Source organism: Pseudopodoces humilis, chromosome 14 (assembly GCF_049639895.1).
Source record: "Pseudopodoces humilis isolate 2021_Gansu_Grassland_sample_001 chromosome 14, ASM4963989v1, whole genome shotgun sequence".
Classification (NCBI taxonomy): Eukaryota; Metazoa; Chordata; class Aves; order Passeriformes; family Paridae; genus Pseudopodoces; species Pseudopodoces humilis.
This window is the reverse complement of record NC_142213.1, coordinates 8,845,140-8,862,025: the sequence shown is the minus strand read 5'-3', so window position 1 is coordinate 8,862,025 and position 16,886 is coordinate 8,845,140. Positions and strand designations below refer to the sequence as shown.

General features: G+C 41.5%; 1 protein-coding gene across 4 annotated transcripts in view; it reads left to right on the top strand.

Annotated features, from left to right (window-relative positions):
- Positions 1–16,365, top strand: part of SMPD3 (sphingomyelin phosphodiesterase 3) — a 97,583-nt gene extending 81,218 nt beyond the window's left edge. For all 4 annotated transcript variants that reach the window (XM_005526338.3, XM_088062327.1, XM_088062328.1 and 1 more), the window contains 5 exons: positions 872–1,027; positions 5,077–5,166; positions 5,992–6,055; positions 10,859–11,021; positions 11,806–16,365. In XM_005526338.3, the coding sequence (XP_005526395.1) occupies positions 872–1,027; positions 5,077–5,166; positions 5,992–6,055; positions 10,859–11,021; positions 11,806–11,907 (575 nt within the window). In that variant the 3' untranslated portion in view covers positions 11,908–16,365. The remainder of the gene's footprint in view (positions 1–871; positions 1,028–5,076; positions 5,167–5,991; positions 6,056–10,858; positions 11,022–11,805) is intronic.
- The last annotated feature ends 521 nt before the right edge of the window (positions 16,366–16,886 follow it).

Sequence of the window (16,886 nt, the reverse complement as noted above, 5' to 3'; positions counted from 1 at the left end):
AGAAAATATGGTAAAAAAATGTTTCTAGAATATATCTTTCTTCTCCTATGTCCATATCAAAATGATTTGTTGTAATCATTGTAAGAGACAGACAGTAATCATTTTTTATTAGACTTCATGTCACCTGATGTGCTCAAAGTTAAGTGTAGTTAGTTGCTGTAATTAAAGAGCTGTTTTGTGTGTCAGATGGTTTCATTTGGCAACTAATCAATTTCATGTATATCAATCAATCTCCCTTCCATGTATAACTGGTGAAAAAAATCTGGGTCTTTATTTCTGAATTTCTGCCTACCAAAACCTGTACCTTTAAAAATATGAAAAAATACTTTCAGTTTAGGCATTCTCCTCTTGACTATAAATAAAACCCTTCCTCAGATGGACTACTACAGTATAAGTAAGCTGAATGTGCCACTGATGTATATTTACTATTTACACTTGAAAGCTAAACCTTTCCTTTTTAAAAATTAGAAAGCAAATCAAGATGAAGTGATTTACCCTAGAACATACTGTCAAATTTTGTCTGAAGCAGGGTTTTAACTCTGAATTCTTGATTATAAATGTAGTGCATCAGATTCTCCTATAACAAGAAACATCATTGTTTTGGGTGGTTGTCTGCAGCACAGGGAACTTGTCTTCTGATTTCTTCAGCTGTGCCTGGTTCCAGAAGGAGATAGTTAAAACCATCAAAAAGTGTGATTCCTAATGGAGTTCCTAACACACTCAGCACTGTGAGCTCACTTCTGGCCACACCATTTCTTATCTTGCAGCCTTTTTCTCAGGATGTCTGCCAATAGCTCAGCAACTCATACACGGCTGAGTAACATTCTAACAGGAGGTCTTGCTCCTTGTTTTGGTTGTTTGTTTGCCACAGGAGACACTACTGTTCGATGTGAGCAACTGGATATGCTTCAAGATTGGCTGTCTGAATTCAGAAAATCTACCTCCTCCTCCAGTACAGCCAATCCAGAGGAGCTGGTGGCTTTTGATGTACTCTGTGGAGATCTCAACTTTGATAACTGCTCCTCTGGTAAGACAAGGTTTGCCTTTTCCTGGTGTCTACCAGTCCTGAAAATGAATAGGAATGTTTTTGAGCCCTGTGGGTTATAGCAGTATATGACAATATACTAAATTACCACTGGCTTTTGCTAGGAAAAACTTAATTGTGGCAGACACTTCTAAAATATGAATTTTGAGTGTGAGCTATTCACCTTGGCTCATCCCATGAGTTCTGTGGAATTATTAAGCATGATGGGTTTTAAGGCACAAAGAGCAATAATTGGTGACTTGTGGTAGCAATAATGAGGACAGATCCAGTGGTTTAACTTTACTTGAATTAAGTAGGCATTTACTGTGCAACAGTTTTAGTTACTGATGAGAGAAATGTATGGGATTTTTGTGGAGAAAAAGTAGTAAATTAATGCAGTTAAAAATAATTTGGTAGTGCATGTATGCAGACATAGGAGACTAATGCTGCAGACAGAATTCAACATTGCTGAATCAGTCCTAGAAAAAAAATAACTCATGCTATGTACTTTTGAGGTTTTTTATTTTAAGAAATTTGTTTTTTCCTTTTAATTGGATGCTGAGGGTACTAGAAAAAGAACTCCACAAAACCATAATTAATGGGTGGTGAGTTCACAGAGATGGAAGCTTTTTCCTACCATGAATGCTGTGTAAAGTTGAATTGCTGCTGTGGAGTGCAGAGCATTGTGTCTGTCTCCTCTGTGGCTCCCTGCTCTGCCCGGCTCAGGCACCCAGCAGAGTTCCCTGCTGCCACATGGATCTGGGGCTGAGGGGACACAGCTGAGATGGTGCCACACAGAGAGCACGGGGCAGGGCTGGGGAGGGGGCTCATCACAGGGACACTGCCCTGGGGAGCTCAGGCTGCAGCATCCAAAGTGGGATTCAGCAATTCAGATCAGGGTTTGTGGAACAACAGGAGAATTTGGCAACAGCACCTGGTGGATTCTGTAGTCTTTATGAGAAGTCTCAGGTAACTGAGATAGAGAGCAACAACTGTACTAGAAGCGATTTCAACAAAAAGCGTTGTCTGATCTAAAAACCCCCAAACTGTTAACTCTAATCTTGTTACTTGTATCAGACACTTGAAATGGAGGATTTTAGCAAAGCTTGGTGGAAAAGACCCCAGCCCTTCTCTCACTTGTTTCTAGCTCATGTGCACAAACAGTAAATCCATCACAACTTTGGCTCTGAGGTAAACTCGGGATGGTCGGAGTGCTGGCCCGTGCTCTGACTGGTGGAGAGGAACAGTAAGTGCCAATGGCTACAGAATGCTGCAGTCAGACAAACACATTTTAGGGTGAAGAATGATGCAGCAGGGGGAGTGAGTTTTTGAGGAAGTACAGGAAGGAAAGGGTCAAAACCAGCTCCTCAGCTGCCCAAGCTGCCACACAGGCCGAGGAGGCTGCAGCAGTGCCAGGTAAGGGAGGCAGAAGCCTGGGACACAAATAGACACATCTGCTGTGATTTGACCATTTCACTTGCAGTATTGTTGGCTGGATGGAGTGGCCTGGAGGCAAAGGTGTCCATCAAGGAAATAAACAAGCTGCTGCAAACTAAATGGGAGACTGCCCAGTCAGATCACAAAGGGAGAGTGAATGGGAGGAGAGGGAGATGGGAGTGAAGCTGTGAGGCAGAACATATGGTCAGGACTCTCCACCTGGGAAGCATTGGCACTCTACCCAAGATCTTGCACAAGAAGCACAAAGCATAATTAATGCAATTCTGAGCTGTCTTTTTAATGAAAAAGTAAAAATAACAATTTGCTTCTGCAAATAATAGTTGTAAACATTGCAACTACTGCTAAAGAGGATTGAAAAATGGGTTATAAAAATTAAGTTTATCTTTGCTATCTCTGACACTTATTTACATCACCCTCCCCTTTAAAATGCACCCAGCCTGGAAACTGGAATTAAGCTGGCTATTTAATTTTTTTCTTTTCAGATTGCTTTCTTTCCATATGTACTAAGTAGGATTAATGCAATGTTTTAAAGTTCTCCCTTTTTACATTACTCATTGTTTTAGGAACATTTGTTAGCATTATAGGTTAATTGAGTATCTAAAGTTTTTTAAAGCAATAATCAGCTTCCTTTAATTCTCTTTGTGATTTTCTGTATCCTTTCCCACTCCACAGACTGATACAACAGCTAATTAATGTTTCAGTGAATACCAAGCTTCTATTCTTAGTTATATTGACAGTACAGTTCTCAAATGTCTTTAGGTCCATGAGTGACCTTATGCTTATGACAAATTTTCTGCAACTCAGTGTTCCCCTACATCTTTACAGAACATTATGGCAACATTTGTACAGGGAATTCACACTCAGTGGGAATGTTGTCAGAAAGTTACTTATTGTCACGTTGCTTTGGACTGACTTGTGTAAATGTAACATTTTAATTATGTTTGTAAACCTTTTAGCATAAGAAAAAAAGCCTTCCAATCAGATGGGCAAAGTTTTGTGTCATCAGCTGTGACTTGTCATGGTCAACCCCACAGTTGTAAATTAATATTTTCTTAATCTATCTTGGTTTTGAGGGAGATTCTGTAGACATATGATACAACAAGGGAAAACTTGGAGAAATGAAAAATGGCAAAATTTTAATCTTCTACTTTTTCATAAACATTAAACAAACCAATTGGCTGCTCAGACAGAAAGAGCAATTCTCTGTGTCACCCACATGGCAGAGCTTAGGGAGGGTCAGTCCTCCAGTCATCTGCCACAACTCCAGGATTCCCTAAAAATTAGTTTTCCAATCTCCTTGCAGTTCTGAGGATGTTCTCAAGACTGAGAGCTAGCTGGAAAGATGTAATGAGACAGATGAACTGTCAGCCAGCTGTCCTAAAGACTCTGAATAACAAAATGGCAAACGAGCCGACAGCTGTGTGCACAGCACTGCTTCTCTCCACCTTTTTGTTCAGCAAGAGATCAGCAGCTTCTTCCTTGGCAAGACCAGAGTTTTACACGAGGAGATTTGATGTGATCCTTGGTGTGTGGGCTGGGCTCTGTCAAGAGGCACAGCTCACAGTTCAGAGTTTTGCTTTGGACTTTATTTCCCATTTTCACACGTGCTCTTGGCATAGACAGTGACAAATACACAACAGCAGCAGCTCCAAACTCAGGTGAATATTCTCCCGAGAGACACTTCAGGTGTTGCGAAGATGTTCTAGCCTTGTAAAGGGTGCAAGTGCTGTGAGGAAGTTTTCAGGAGCTGTTTGCAGTTTCTTTGCCATTTAACAGAAGAACTGCAGCTGTTTGTTTCCTGGCTGTGGTGATTGTGTTGATAAGCAGCGCACACAGAACTGGAACTTGCTGGTTTGCTCGGGGTCTGAAACGCTGGTGTGTGCAGTTTTGTGGGATATCTTACCAAGTGATCATAGGACCTTGATTTGCTGTATGCTTTCAATGCAAGGAGCACAGTAGCAACTAGGAAGAATTTAATTTAAAGTTTGATAGGTCATGCTGATTATGTTTAGGATGGCTTTAACGCTGTAGATAACATCCCAAACAAATTATCAATTGCCCATCCTTTCTCTTATCTGTTATAGCTTGGAAAACATTCAGTCTGAATTCTTCTGAAGCAAAGAAAGCATAAGGTTTTATCTTCAAACTTGCTGAGATGTGTAAATATGCCCACAAACAGGCATTTCCTTTGCTATTGGGAAGCCAGCCCAGCTCTCCTCTGGGTGTTCTATCTCAACAAGAATTTCGTACTGTGTAAGCAAACAGTGGCAATAGCAGAGGGAAGAGATACACTGGAAAACTTTAAGCTTAGAGCTAAAAATTACAAAAATATTTTCCATTGAAAAGACTTCTTAAGAAAGCATAGGAAAGCACTTTTAATAACAAGCATTTGCTGGAATTTCTGACCGAGGCAAGATCCTGCTGTGCAGTAAAGCTGCGGCTGAAGTGGCTCAAATCAAACCTATGGATTTAGGATTCTGCTCCTGAGGAGAAATGAGGGCTTGGTGTTGCTCTTGTGGCAGAGCACACAGCTGTGCACAGGTTCACAGCCAGGAGCTGATGTGCCTTTTCTTGGGGCTGTTCTTTCCCTGCAGAGGACAAGCTGGAGCAGCAGCATTCTCTGTTTACACACTACAAAGACCCGTGTCGAGTTGGTCCTGGGGACGATAAGCCTTGGGCAATCGGTAAGACCTTCTCTAGCTCAGTGTGGGAACACCTACCTGTCTGTCACCCACAGCCAGCTCTAAGCAGCAGCTGCTTCAGCTGACCAGCAGTTACACTTTGGTGGAGGACAAATATTTATAAGGGGTATTTCCATACCATAAATTTTATAGACCTTAACAATATCTTGTGGAATGCTAACTAAGAACCAAACAGAGATCTTGAACTGCAGTCCACATTCTAGAAGTCATGCATCAAGCTACCTGAATTCCTTCCCCATATATTCTATTTTTAAAATAATTTCTAGATTATTTGAAGGGGAAGGTAGCCAAATTTTTGTTTCTGTACTTTGTGCATGCAGTGAAAGCCTGCAGCTTCTGCTCAGTGTTCCATTTGGTGCTCAGTAAATACTGTCAGTGAGGATGCAACAAAGCAAATCAACTCTATGAATTTGTAAGGTTTGTATTATAAAAGATTTCCTGGAACTCTGAGATATTAATACCTGGTAAGACTCAGTTGAACTTGCTGAAATTTTAGAGCAGGAATTAATACTTTCTCCAGAGGAGCTTTAATAACTGTGAAGATACTAAAGATAAGTAGAACCTTTTAATAATGAGGTTTTATTCTGTGGTAAGAGAAAAACAAATTGGAGTCATGGGGGCTGAGAAAGTGGAAGTGTGGAGACATTTGCAAGGTGTCAGGCAGAAGGGAGGTCTGGAGAGAGAAGTGAACACACTGCTCTCAGAGCAGTTCCTCTCTCTCCCACACACTTGCGCCTCTGCAAGTTTCCCAAGAGGCACATCCCAGGAGCTATGCTGGGACACTCACATCTCCCTTTCTGTTCACAGGTACCCTGTTGGATCCTGAAGGATTATATGATGAAGAAGTGTGCACCCCAGATAACCTGCAGAAGTATGCAATTCCTAACCTTTCTACGTGTTTTAGACAGTTCTGCAACAAGCAAGTTCATTGCTTGCTGCTTAACATTTCAGATGTTCAGACTGAGAGGTATTTTATGGACTAAAACAAAACAAATCATCAAAGGGATGTTTGGGGAAGAGGATAAAAGGCTCAGGAAAAGAGGTTCTCTAAGTCAAATAGGGTTGGCTTCAGTGGGTGAAGAGATGAGAGCAGCTGCAGGCAGCTCTGTACAGTGTCTTTTGTACATTTTAGAGCAGCACTTAATGAATGTGGTGATCCTTTTGTCACCTTCTCTACCATGAAGGCGAGTTTACTGTGCTAAATAAATACCTCAGCCTCATGACTAACTATAAAAGATATTCTAACTATGCATTACCAAAATATATTATAGAGGTAAAGTTAATTAAATTGAGAAGTCATCCCAGATGTTTCTGTTGACACACATAATGGAAATGGTACATTATAGAAAGTTGATGCTGCAATTACTCACCAAGCACAGTACACTCCGTGGCATAGATGGACACTTGGTTTAATGTATTGAGGCCACACCCTGGAGTTTTCTTTCAGTTTTGACTAAAGACATTAAATTCTAGACATCAGGTTTGGCTTTAGTTTACATTAAAAAGAAAATTTTTTTACAGCAAACCCTTCTTTGCACATTTGAGAGATTACAAAATTCCCAGACATTTCTATTCACATGTTAAAAACATAACTTCCGTACATGTGAAAGGGATTTTTGGAAAGCAAAAATAAGGTAATTTGGCCATACAATCAAGTTTGCTACTGCAAATCTGTACGTGGGTGTAACATTACATTTTATGCCTTCAAGAGCAGGTTTGGAGAATTTTAAAAAAGCCAAAACAAAACCTAACCCCCTTCATCCCCTAAGGAAACCAAACCAAATCAAAAACAAACAAAACCCAAACAAAACCTGTGTTTTAAAGTGGCCTTTTCAGACAATGTGGCACAAAATTCCTTTTGGGGTATTATGCTTTATTCCCTGAAGAGCTACTTGTGTTCAGCTATTATGTTCCACTGTCAAATACATGACTGATTAAATAGGGAGCCATCAAATAATCAATAACAAATTAAGAATACTACTTCTGCTACCTCTGGGTATGCACAGCACCTCTGTGTGTGACAACTGGAAAACAGCCCTGAGTGCTAGGAATAGAATATATATAAGGTTTCTTATGTATAGGTGTGCTAAGAGTGGCTTTCAGCTTTCTGCAATGTGTTATAGTTCTTTTGCACTGATGAGATAAGTCTCTATGAGACTGTAATTTCCCCTGGCTCTGTCTGCAGCTCTGCAGGGACACAGGGCTCTGCATGTGTGCATTGTGTGGAGGAGCCCATGCACTGGAGAAGCCACGGTTTCCATGAGAGGCCGAGGGAGCTGTCTCTGCAAAGGACTGGCAAACAGGGAATTGCAGAGAAATTCAGGGAAATGTAAAGCAATTAATGGAATCTGGTCTTTAAAGACATTTAAATGTTAAATAGTAGAGTGGCTGTGAGGCACTATCTAGGTAACAAATATTGTTTATATACACAGCAAACCAGGGTACTGCCTAGAATTGATCCATTCTCAAATTTTTCAAAAATAAATCTTGATAAAGCTTTAAAGACATTTAAATTGGCAATGTCAGCTATCCAGAGAATTATTTCTTCATCAGCATTCTTCTCTGGTTTATAAATAAAATTATTTTACATTACTAAAATAAATAGGCCATAAAAGCAACAGAACAGCCCATTCTTAACTGTCTCTTTTGTGTTAAGGGCAGTGTACATTAAACATCAGACTAGAACAGACTTAGTACAAATAATGAGCAAGTCATATTTATAATTATCAAACAATTAATTAGCAAGAAGTAACAACCTGGGCCCTGCCACAGTCCTGGAAGACACACAAGCTTCTGCTCAGAAGCATTCAAGAAATGCACACAAATAATCCCATCTGACAGATGATTGCCATCTTTAAGTTAAGCACTGGAATAAGGCCATTTTTACCTCTGAACCCTGAGCAGAGGCCAGCCTAGGAGAGCACATGCCAGCACAACTAAGAAAAAATTTGAATGCAATTTTTTCCAGTCTCCTCTGCTAGACAGAGGCTCACAGTTCTGGGCTAAAGACTTCAGTACCAGTGAGAAAAGTTTTCCTTAGCTCAGGTGCTTCTGGCCAGAATGAGAGATGGTCCCTCAAGGTTTGGGATGAGGGAGTTTTTCTTTATGGCTCCCTTGCAGTCACTGCTCTTGGTGCTCCTTTGCTCACTGCCACTGGGTCAGCACCACACAACCAACAGAGGGCTTTCACACTCCAGCTCTGGGGAGTCTGGGACTGAAGCCCTGTCAGGGAGAAACAAAGTTCAGGTTATTTTATCCTCCCTTTCTTTGTAACCTATGGATCAAGACAGTTATTCTGATAAAACTGAGGTTTAGTTGTGCATCTCAGTCATGATTAGAAATGTTCCCTCAAATTGTCAGCGTTTAACTGCCAGCACGGCAGAGGCAGCTGTCCTGTACTGGTGTCAGCTTCCTGGAGAGACAAACAGCACTCCCCTGTGCACAGAGAGGTGCAAGTTCTCAGCAGCAGCACATGCATACACATTTACAATTTGCTTCCCTCGTGTATTTGAAATTAATATTCCCTTCCATGAGCACTTGTGCAGGTTAAGTGAATACCCAACACTCACAGACTTTTTAAGACATAACTGAAGCTGAAACAAGTTCATATTTTAAATTAATGCAAATAATATTTTTATAGTAGTGCTGCAGAGCTAATCAGCAGTTTCTTCTATTTTGTTACTTAATTAGCTTTGCCAAATATAAATACAATTTTTGAAAGAGGTCAGTACCATCAAAGAACTTGCTTCCTTGAACCTAGAAAAACAACTAAGGAATCATTTGCAAGAGCTCTTTGGAGAATCAAAATGGGGTGCAGACAATAAGCTAATTTAATGTGAGTTATTATTAAAACAAAGCAACACATAAAAGAAAGTTTACTTTCATAAACTAATTACAATAAGCTCTAAGAACCTTCAATACCTCCCTAAGTCCAAAGCGGGGAGTAAGAAAAGTTCTGATCAAACAACTCAGAGTTTTGTCATTGTTATCTGTTGCAGCACATTAAGCTCATCTCAAATGTATCAATTGACCCGAATTTAGAGATTATTACACTACTGAGACCTAATCAGCTGTAGCCAGTGCTGGGTCCCATTTGCCACCATTCAGGTCCTTCCAAAACCCCAAAATTTGACAAAGCAACCATCTGAATCTCACACATTAAAACATACCACGAGAGCTTGTCCCTTGTTTTTTCCCCATTCTGTACTCTCACATGTATGCATTAAAAAAATTCCTGCCCCATGAAACCCATCTAAGTCAAGTCTTAAAACCCGGGTGATCAAAAATATCTTACTTTTTTTTTCCCAAGGTGAAATTAAAGGCTTTGTGCCTGCCAGGACCCAAGTTCATGGCTCAGTGTTTCTCCTGCAACTGTTGATGATGCAACTCTTACAAGGGAAACCACAGAACCGTGAGCTCAGGTTTTGGCACGTGAGTAAAGGAAGGAGATTTTCGAGGAGGTGGTTTTGAAAGTTTGTGTTTTAAGGCAGATATAACAAAACCACAGCCTGAGCAGCCCTTCTCTGTGTGGGCTGTGCTACTCACCCCTGCTGGATTTGATGTCACCCTGTGGCACAAACCCCAGCGCAGGCAGGTCCCAGTCCAGCTTTTGCTCACACGGCTGGGGCTGCTCCCCTCGGTGCTCCTTTGGCAGAGCTTTTAAATAGAACACAGGAGGGTAAAACAAGTTTCCTTCAAAATCCAGCACAAAAGCAAAACAACACAGAACGCACAGGTTTACTGGAAAAACAGTGACAGGGACCCTTGTGGGGTACCTGGTCCAGGGTCATGTTTGAAGCTGGGCTCAGTTCAAAGTTAGATGGAGTTGTTCAGGGCCTTAACAGTCTTCTGTTTAAAACCTACAGGTAATGTGTAGGCACCCCAAATAAGTATTTTAATGGGAGAGCAGCATTTTATTTCCTTGAACACAAGACTGGTACCTAGAAAACCAATTCTCAGTTTTGAGTGCTTCTGTATGTGGGCTTGGGCTGGGTAATCTTGCAAGGTGGGGGCAGTGCTAACACACCTGCTGAGTAAATCCTCCATGTGGAGGAGTTAGCAGTGTCACATACAGGAATCAAGTAAATGAAGCTGTAATTTCTAGTGAAGGAAGAGCTTGGGGTCCAAGACACAGTAATCTGATGCTGAAACCTGCTCAAAACCACCCACCATGTGCCCAGATGTGTGTTCTTGCACCCATACCCTGTCCCTAAACCTGGATGTTGTAATTTCAGGAGTTGCTCTGATCAGAATGGAGAGGTTTGTATCAAAGTGATCAGGTTTGTACTAAAGCAATCCAGGAAACAACTTCCTCCTCTGCCAGTTTCAGCAACATTGGAAATTGGAAAAACAGAGGGGCTCTGAGCTGCCTTACATTACTGATAGCAGGTTCCCCTCTCAGTGCTTGTTCTCCTGGCTTCAAGGGAGCTCGAGGACAGCACCAGTGATACCAAGCCTGCCATGAGGCTTTAAGAGCACTGTCAGCAGTTAGAGCAGCCTCATACTGGAAATCACACTTGGAGAAAGATGTGCTTTGCAGGTTTAACAGTCCTTTGGGACTGGGATTATTCTTACCAGGGATTTGGAGAGAACCTTGGGTAAAGCTTAAATAGCCAGGATGTGCAAACATTTAAACATTTAAACTTGCTTTGTTTGTTTTTTTTTAATGAAATAGGGTGCTGGAAAGTGAAGAAGGAAGGAAAGGATACTTAGTCTTTCCCACCAGCAAGAACCACAGTTCCAGTCAGAAGGGGAGGAAGGCATCACTGAAGGGAAATGGGAGGAGGATTGACTATATGCTCTATACAGAAGAAGGTCTCTACCTGGAATGGAAAGTGGTGAGTTTCAGAGCTGCCAAAAAGGCTGTAACCTGCACAACACACTTCTCTGAAAGGCACTGCAGCCTGTTCTGCTTGGATTAACACTCACTCCTGGGAAGATCTGCTGCTTTGCTATTTTCCACTTCTGCATGCAGGTACCATGTTTGTAAAGCTACTACATAACAAAGTTGAGTTTGAGGATTCCAGCAGCAGCACTGGTAGGTGTACTGCTCTTCTAAAACAACCAACTAACCTCGATTTCACTCCTTTCAAGCTTTTTCCTGTTTTGCCTGATGTTTTTCCCTTGCCTGCAATCTGAATATTTTAAATCTTTTCAAGTGTCTGAATGTTCTCTTATGCCTATATAAACCTACCTAAGTTACAACTCTGCAATATGCAGGCAGAAGCTGACATGAGCTACCCAGAGGGGGAACTTGTAGGGCACAGTCTGTTTCCTAGTGTAGGGCCTTGTCTTGTACAGAGTTCCATGATGAAAACAAGAAGCTCATTCACATCTATTTACCATACCCTGCACATGGATCACCTACTGCAGCACTGCAGATGACTCCATCTGGAACAACACAGATGTTACTGTAAACAGAAAGAAAAGGTACAACAGATTTCATCCAGCATGCAGCACACTGCCGTGCCCTGAGTGGCAGTTCCACATTAGCCCAGCCAAACCAGGCTGATCCTACACCTCTGTAATACACTGAGGTAGTTCAAAGAGGCTGAGTTCTGATGTGCAGAATGACAGACCGATTTTCCAGCTTCTTATCTTACTTTTGTTCTCCTTCTGCAGGAAGTGGAAGAGTTCAGCTTTATTACCCAGTTGGCAGGCCTGACAGACCACCTACCGGTAGCAATGCGTCTCATGGTATCTACGGGAGAGGATGATCCTTAAAACTGACCAGCTCTGAGAGATTAGAAGAGGGAAACATGAATGATATTTCAAAAATATCAGAGGATAAGAATGAACTATTCTGGTGCCACGTTAGGAAAGATGACCAGACCTGACCTGGGCTACTCCCAGAAAGTACCAACAATGTGGATCTAAAAAGGGAAGAAGTGGAAGGGGCTGTGGCCAAAAGCCAGTCACAAGTGGCTCAGGCAACAGGGGAGGCCTGTACTACAATGCTTTCACTGTGGACCGAACGGAACCAAGATGGAAGTCCTAATTCCTTCTGAACCAGTGCCATTCTTACTAAAACATGTTTTTATACTAATATATAGCACAATTTAGTTTGTACTTAGTCTGTGAGTTAGTGCTGCTCAATGGTTTTTTGCATCATTTCTTTGTCTAACTACGAAGCTGCAGCTTTTTCTCTTTCTTTAGCCTGTGACAGTTGTAGTTCGTGCTTGCAGCAGCCGCATGCGCCCGCACTGCATGCACCGGAGAGAAACCGGGCAGAGAAACCTGGCAACGGCAGCAGGGAAGGGAGGGCACAAAGCAGGCCCAGCCAAAGTGTGCTGGGACTGGAAACCCTTCTGTCAGTACAGGTAGACCTTAAACCAAACAACTGTCTTCAATTTGCAGACCAGTATCTTCCTGTCTGATTTAAGGATAATTAAAAGATTTGGAATTGAGACTTCAAGAACACAGTCCCACCCTTATTCCAGCTGTGTTCCCACTGAAATTATGAACTGTTTTGTCTGAATGATGACTCCAGAATCAGGCCTTCAGCTTTCTAAATGCAACTTATTCTCTTAAGAAGAAATAGTTTCCCTGTAATGTCTTTTTTTCCCATGTGTGGGACAGTTCTGAATTATGGTATGGGATATGTATATTACAGTAGAGTGAATAGATTCCTGTAGTACCATTGGTAACACCAGAACCAACATTCTGCCTTAGCTAGAAAGGGTAAGTGGGAAATGAATTGTAAAATGCATGCTAGATATAGAGTAAAAATAAACATAAGTGACATTTGGGGGGAAAAAGGTGTAGAACAGTGTATGATCGGTAAGGCAGAATAACCTGACAATTTTCTAAAGGAATCAGTGCACTTAAAGGGGAAGTGGAACATGGCCAGCAGGAGAGTAGAGAATAGAACTGTGACTCTTGGCCTTAGGTAACTGCTTCCCAGGAACAGAGGCTGTTTTGATGTCTGTGTGACATGATTCTCCATTTGTTATGCACTCATAGACTTGAATGGGGGTCTTGCCATCTGATTCACAGGTCCTTTCCACTAAAGTTCTTCAAATGTGGGGCTGCCCTCTGCCAACTTGCTCCCATGACCTGACCTATCCAGCCTCTGTAACATTAAGAAAAATAATGAAAAACTGAGAATCAGGTCCATAATGAAACTTGGCATTTTTTTAGGGATTTAATTTCAGAGGATTTGTGTTGTTGAGAGAACAATGAGACTCCTTCTGTTTTAACTATTACTTAGTTTCTTCTGCCTATCTCTTGTTCAAGTTTAGTGTTATTTCCTCTTGTATTACAAATTCCCCCTGTTAAGAAGAGTTAACCCAATATTAGATGTACTCCATTAAATAACCTCTTTTAGTTTCGCTGCCCACAAACTCCTGAGGTTGTTTTGGTTTAGTTTAGACCTGCTGTGGATCAGCTTGAGCTAAATGAGAATAGATCTAAATTAGAAATCTCAGTCTGCACAGCCTCTGGTACTCGCTTAGTTAGCTACAGTAAACAACAGAACTTGTACTTAGATCTGATTTTGCAAATAGTGAAGCTCGTAATAGTCATGAGAGTAGAGGACTAACAGTATTGGCTCGTTCCAAGGAGGCAGCAAGGCCACTGCTCACACTCTCCCGCTGCACCTGGTCTTGACACATCTTATGCCTCGTTTTCCAGTCCTGGGGTTCCTTCAGCAGAGACTGCCTCTTAGAAGTGTACTGTGCCAAACCGTGGGTAAGTCTGAAGTGTAACCCATGGCGATTCAAAAATGGAACCAGACTCAGTTCCCCTTTTTATAAAATTAGGAATTCAAGTTTACAGAATCAGAGACTTTAGTGTACTACCCCAGTGCACCACCAGTTTCCCACTTTGTATGTCTGTCTTTATACAGAGGGTGCACAAATGTGCAATGTGTTTTTCGGGTTTCTTATTGCTCCACTCGATTCAGAAAAACTTGTACCCAAACCAATGCTTTTTAATCCTATTTTCTACCTTGCTTGTATTTTATTAATCTTTTTTAAAAAACCCAAAACCCAGTAGCAATTTGTGTGCTGTCCAGCAGCTATTTCTCAGTAGTAAGACTAACTACAAGGTACGGTATTTTTAATAGTTTTCCTAACAATGTAAATTACGATTTGATATCAATTTCACCAAGTATCAGTTTCAGGAGCTGAATTTGACACTGTGAGGGATACAAACATAAAACTACTGCCAACCAATGTTACATTATTTACAGTAAAACTAACATGGTCTAAATTACTTTAAAATTTGTTCTGTGGCTTTGTGCTGACTGAAAAATCAGCCACTTTGGTCAACTTTTTGAGATATGCTGAGAAATATTTTTTTCAAATTTGAAGTAAACTGTTTTAGATTTTGATGCTCCTAATTCCTCAGTGCTCAAGAACTGGCTAGTTGTAAAATGTTCTCTTACACAATACACATACATTTAACCAGTGTAAGTAGTTCTTTCTAATTACTGTCTTAGGGGTGTGACCTTGCAAGGGAGTGATGCTGGGAGGTTCAGCATTGTGGCACCACTGTACAGATGCTCCTTGGTTTTTTGCATTGATCCTGTGCCTTCTGATGCCTTGGCAATGCTTGCAGGGGTCAGAGCGTGTCTGTAGCAGTGAGCTGGAATGAACAGGTTTCCCCTTCCACAACAGTGACCTCCGGGAGAAAAATGAGTTTTGCCTACACCAACTCCAGCCACCGCAGTTCCAACCAACACCCCTCTGAGAATCCACTCAGACAATGCCTGTACTGCCACGGTATCAATCATCACAGGCCTTAGGCAGACACTATAGAATAGAATATTTGCATTCCAAAAAAAAGGGAGGGGGGCGGGGCTGGGGGGGGGTGAAGAGACCACACCCAGGACATCAAACCCTGGAAAGCTTTTTCAGATGCCAATCCTACTTTGCTTATGGATAGCATGACCCAATTTATAAGTAGAATGTTATTTATAAGAAATCAAGTAAGTAAGCTTACTCTGTGCTTATCCCACTTTGTACTGGGATTTCAGGCATCTTCAAGAAGTGAGTGATAAGACTATGCTTGGTTTAGTACCTGCCCCTCACCAGGGATACTGCAATGAAGTGTCATCTTTTTATAAAAGCATCTTCCGTTTCTTGTGTTTGCATTTTACAAGAGCACTTCTAGACCAAGTGAACAAAAGGCCCAAAGAGGACAGCTGAAAACCAAGCATTTCCAGAATTTTTGAAGGTGTCAGGTCCTGACAAAGTTGGTAACTTTAGATCACTTCAAAAATGCACCCTAGAGATGGAGCCAGTGAGCACCAGGGAGGTAACACTCAGCCTCATGCTGGGGGAAAAGGCATTTGACTCATTCCAGTGGTGCCCAGTTTTAGTCTGTTCCAACCTGGACACGTGGTAGAAGCTGCCTAAAGCACCCAAACAGAAACTACCAGAGCCTGGCTCCAGGAGAAGCCTGCAGCCCGAGAAGATGTGTCCTGCTGGCTGCAGAAGGAGTTTACCTGCCTTGTGCCAGTATCATGAGGAAGTTTTATCCCAGAAACACTCTCAGTCTGGCTAGACCCTCAGGCCTGCTTGTTGGGTAAGACAGTAAGATTTAAGGAACATACAATTCCAATATGGATTTTTTTTTTTGTTTGGTGGTCCAGATGAAGCCGATCTGACTGTCCCCAGTTTGGTGTGTGAGCTACCCTGGATCACACAGCAGCACAGCAGTGTCAGCACATATCATCAGCTCAGAAATGAAGCAGTTTTGCCTCCTCCTGGCACCACAGGATGAGGACAGAAATACAATTCAAGCACTTTGAAAACCTCCCAGTTTTATCCATTACGAGGGTCAAATTGTTACTGAAGGTCTCACTTTTCCATGCCATTTTGTTTTAAATATAATCTTAATGCTTTTAAAGACTTGTATTATTGCTGAGGTTTAGAAGTCCTGTAATAAGAATAACCTTTTTTTATTTCAATGATTTTTCGGTATTGTATCCTTCTGGAACCTAATGTTTTTATATGGTAAGCACACACCTTCTGACATTTTGTTATAAATGTATTTAAAAAAAAAAAGGAAAAATTTAAATATTTTCATTGGTTTCTTTACCTGCAAGAAAACCACAATCACAGACCTGATAAAAACAAGGTATTTTAAACAATATGGAGGGGTTTTTGTCTTTTATTGGTGCTGAAAGGAATAACTGGTTGATGCAAACAAGATAATAAAATTTCAAGGCTCAAATGATTCTGTGCAGTCACTGTCTCTGGTTTTGTGATGTGGAGTCTGATGTCACCAACATAGATCTGACTCCAAATCACAGTCTAGTGGGTGGGTCAAGTACAGCTCACTGTGCTACACCTGTTCTAGTGAACTTGCAGAAAATACTTGCAGGATGAAATAAATGAGTCCTTTTAACTCCCCCTCCACTGCCTGCACAGCTCCTGCACAAATACCCTCAGCAGTTTTCCAGGTGTGCAGCCTCCCTGCAGAGCATTCCCGGTGCATCTCACACCAAGTCCCTGCTTTAAGGACAGGGCTCTGCACTGGAGCCTGGCCCCAGACTGCAGCACAGGGCAGGAGCACAGCTGGGCACCACAACAGTGACCTGGCCCCTGAGCTCAGGGAGAGAAGGCTTTTATTTTTTATTTTATGCTGTCCAAAGATAAAAAACACACATCACTCTCCTTGTACAGTTGTTAACAGAACAATGTCAAAAGAAAAGAATTTAACTGGTTTAGTCTTGCCAAACAGTCCTATAAAAGCCA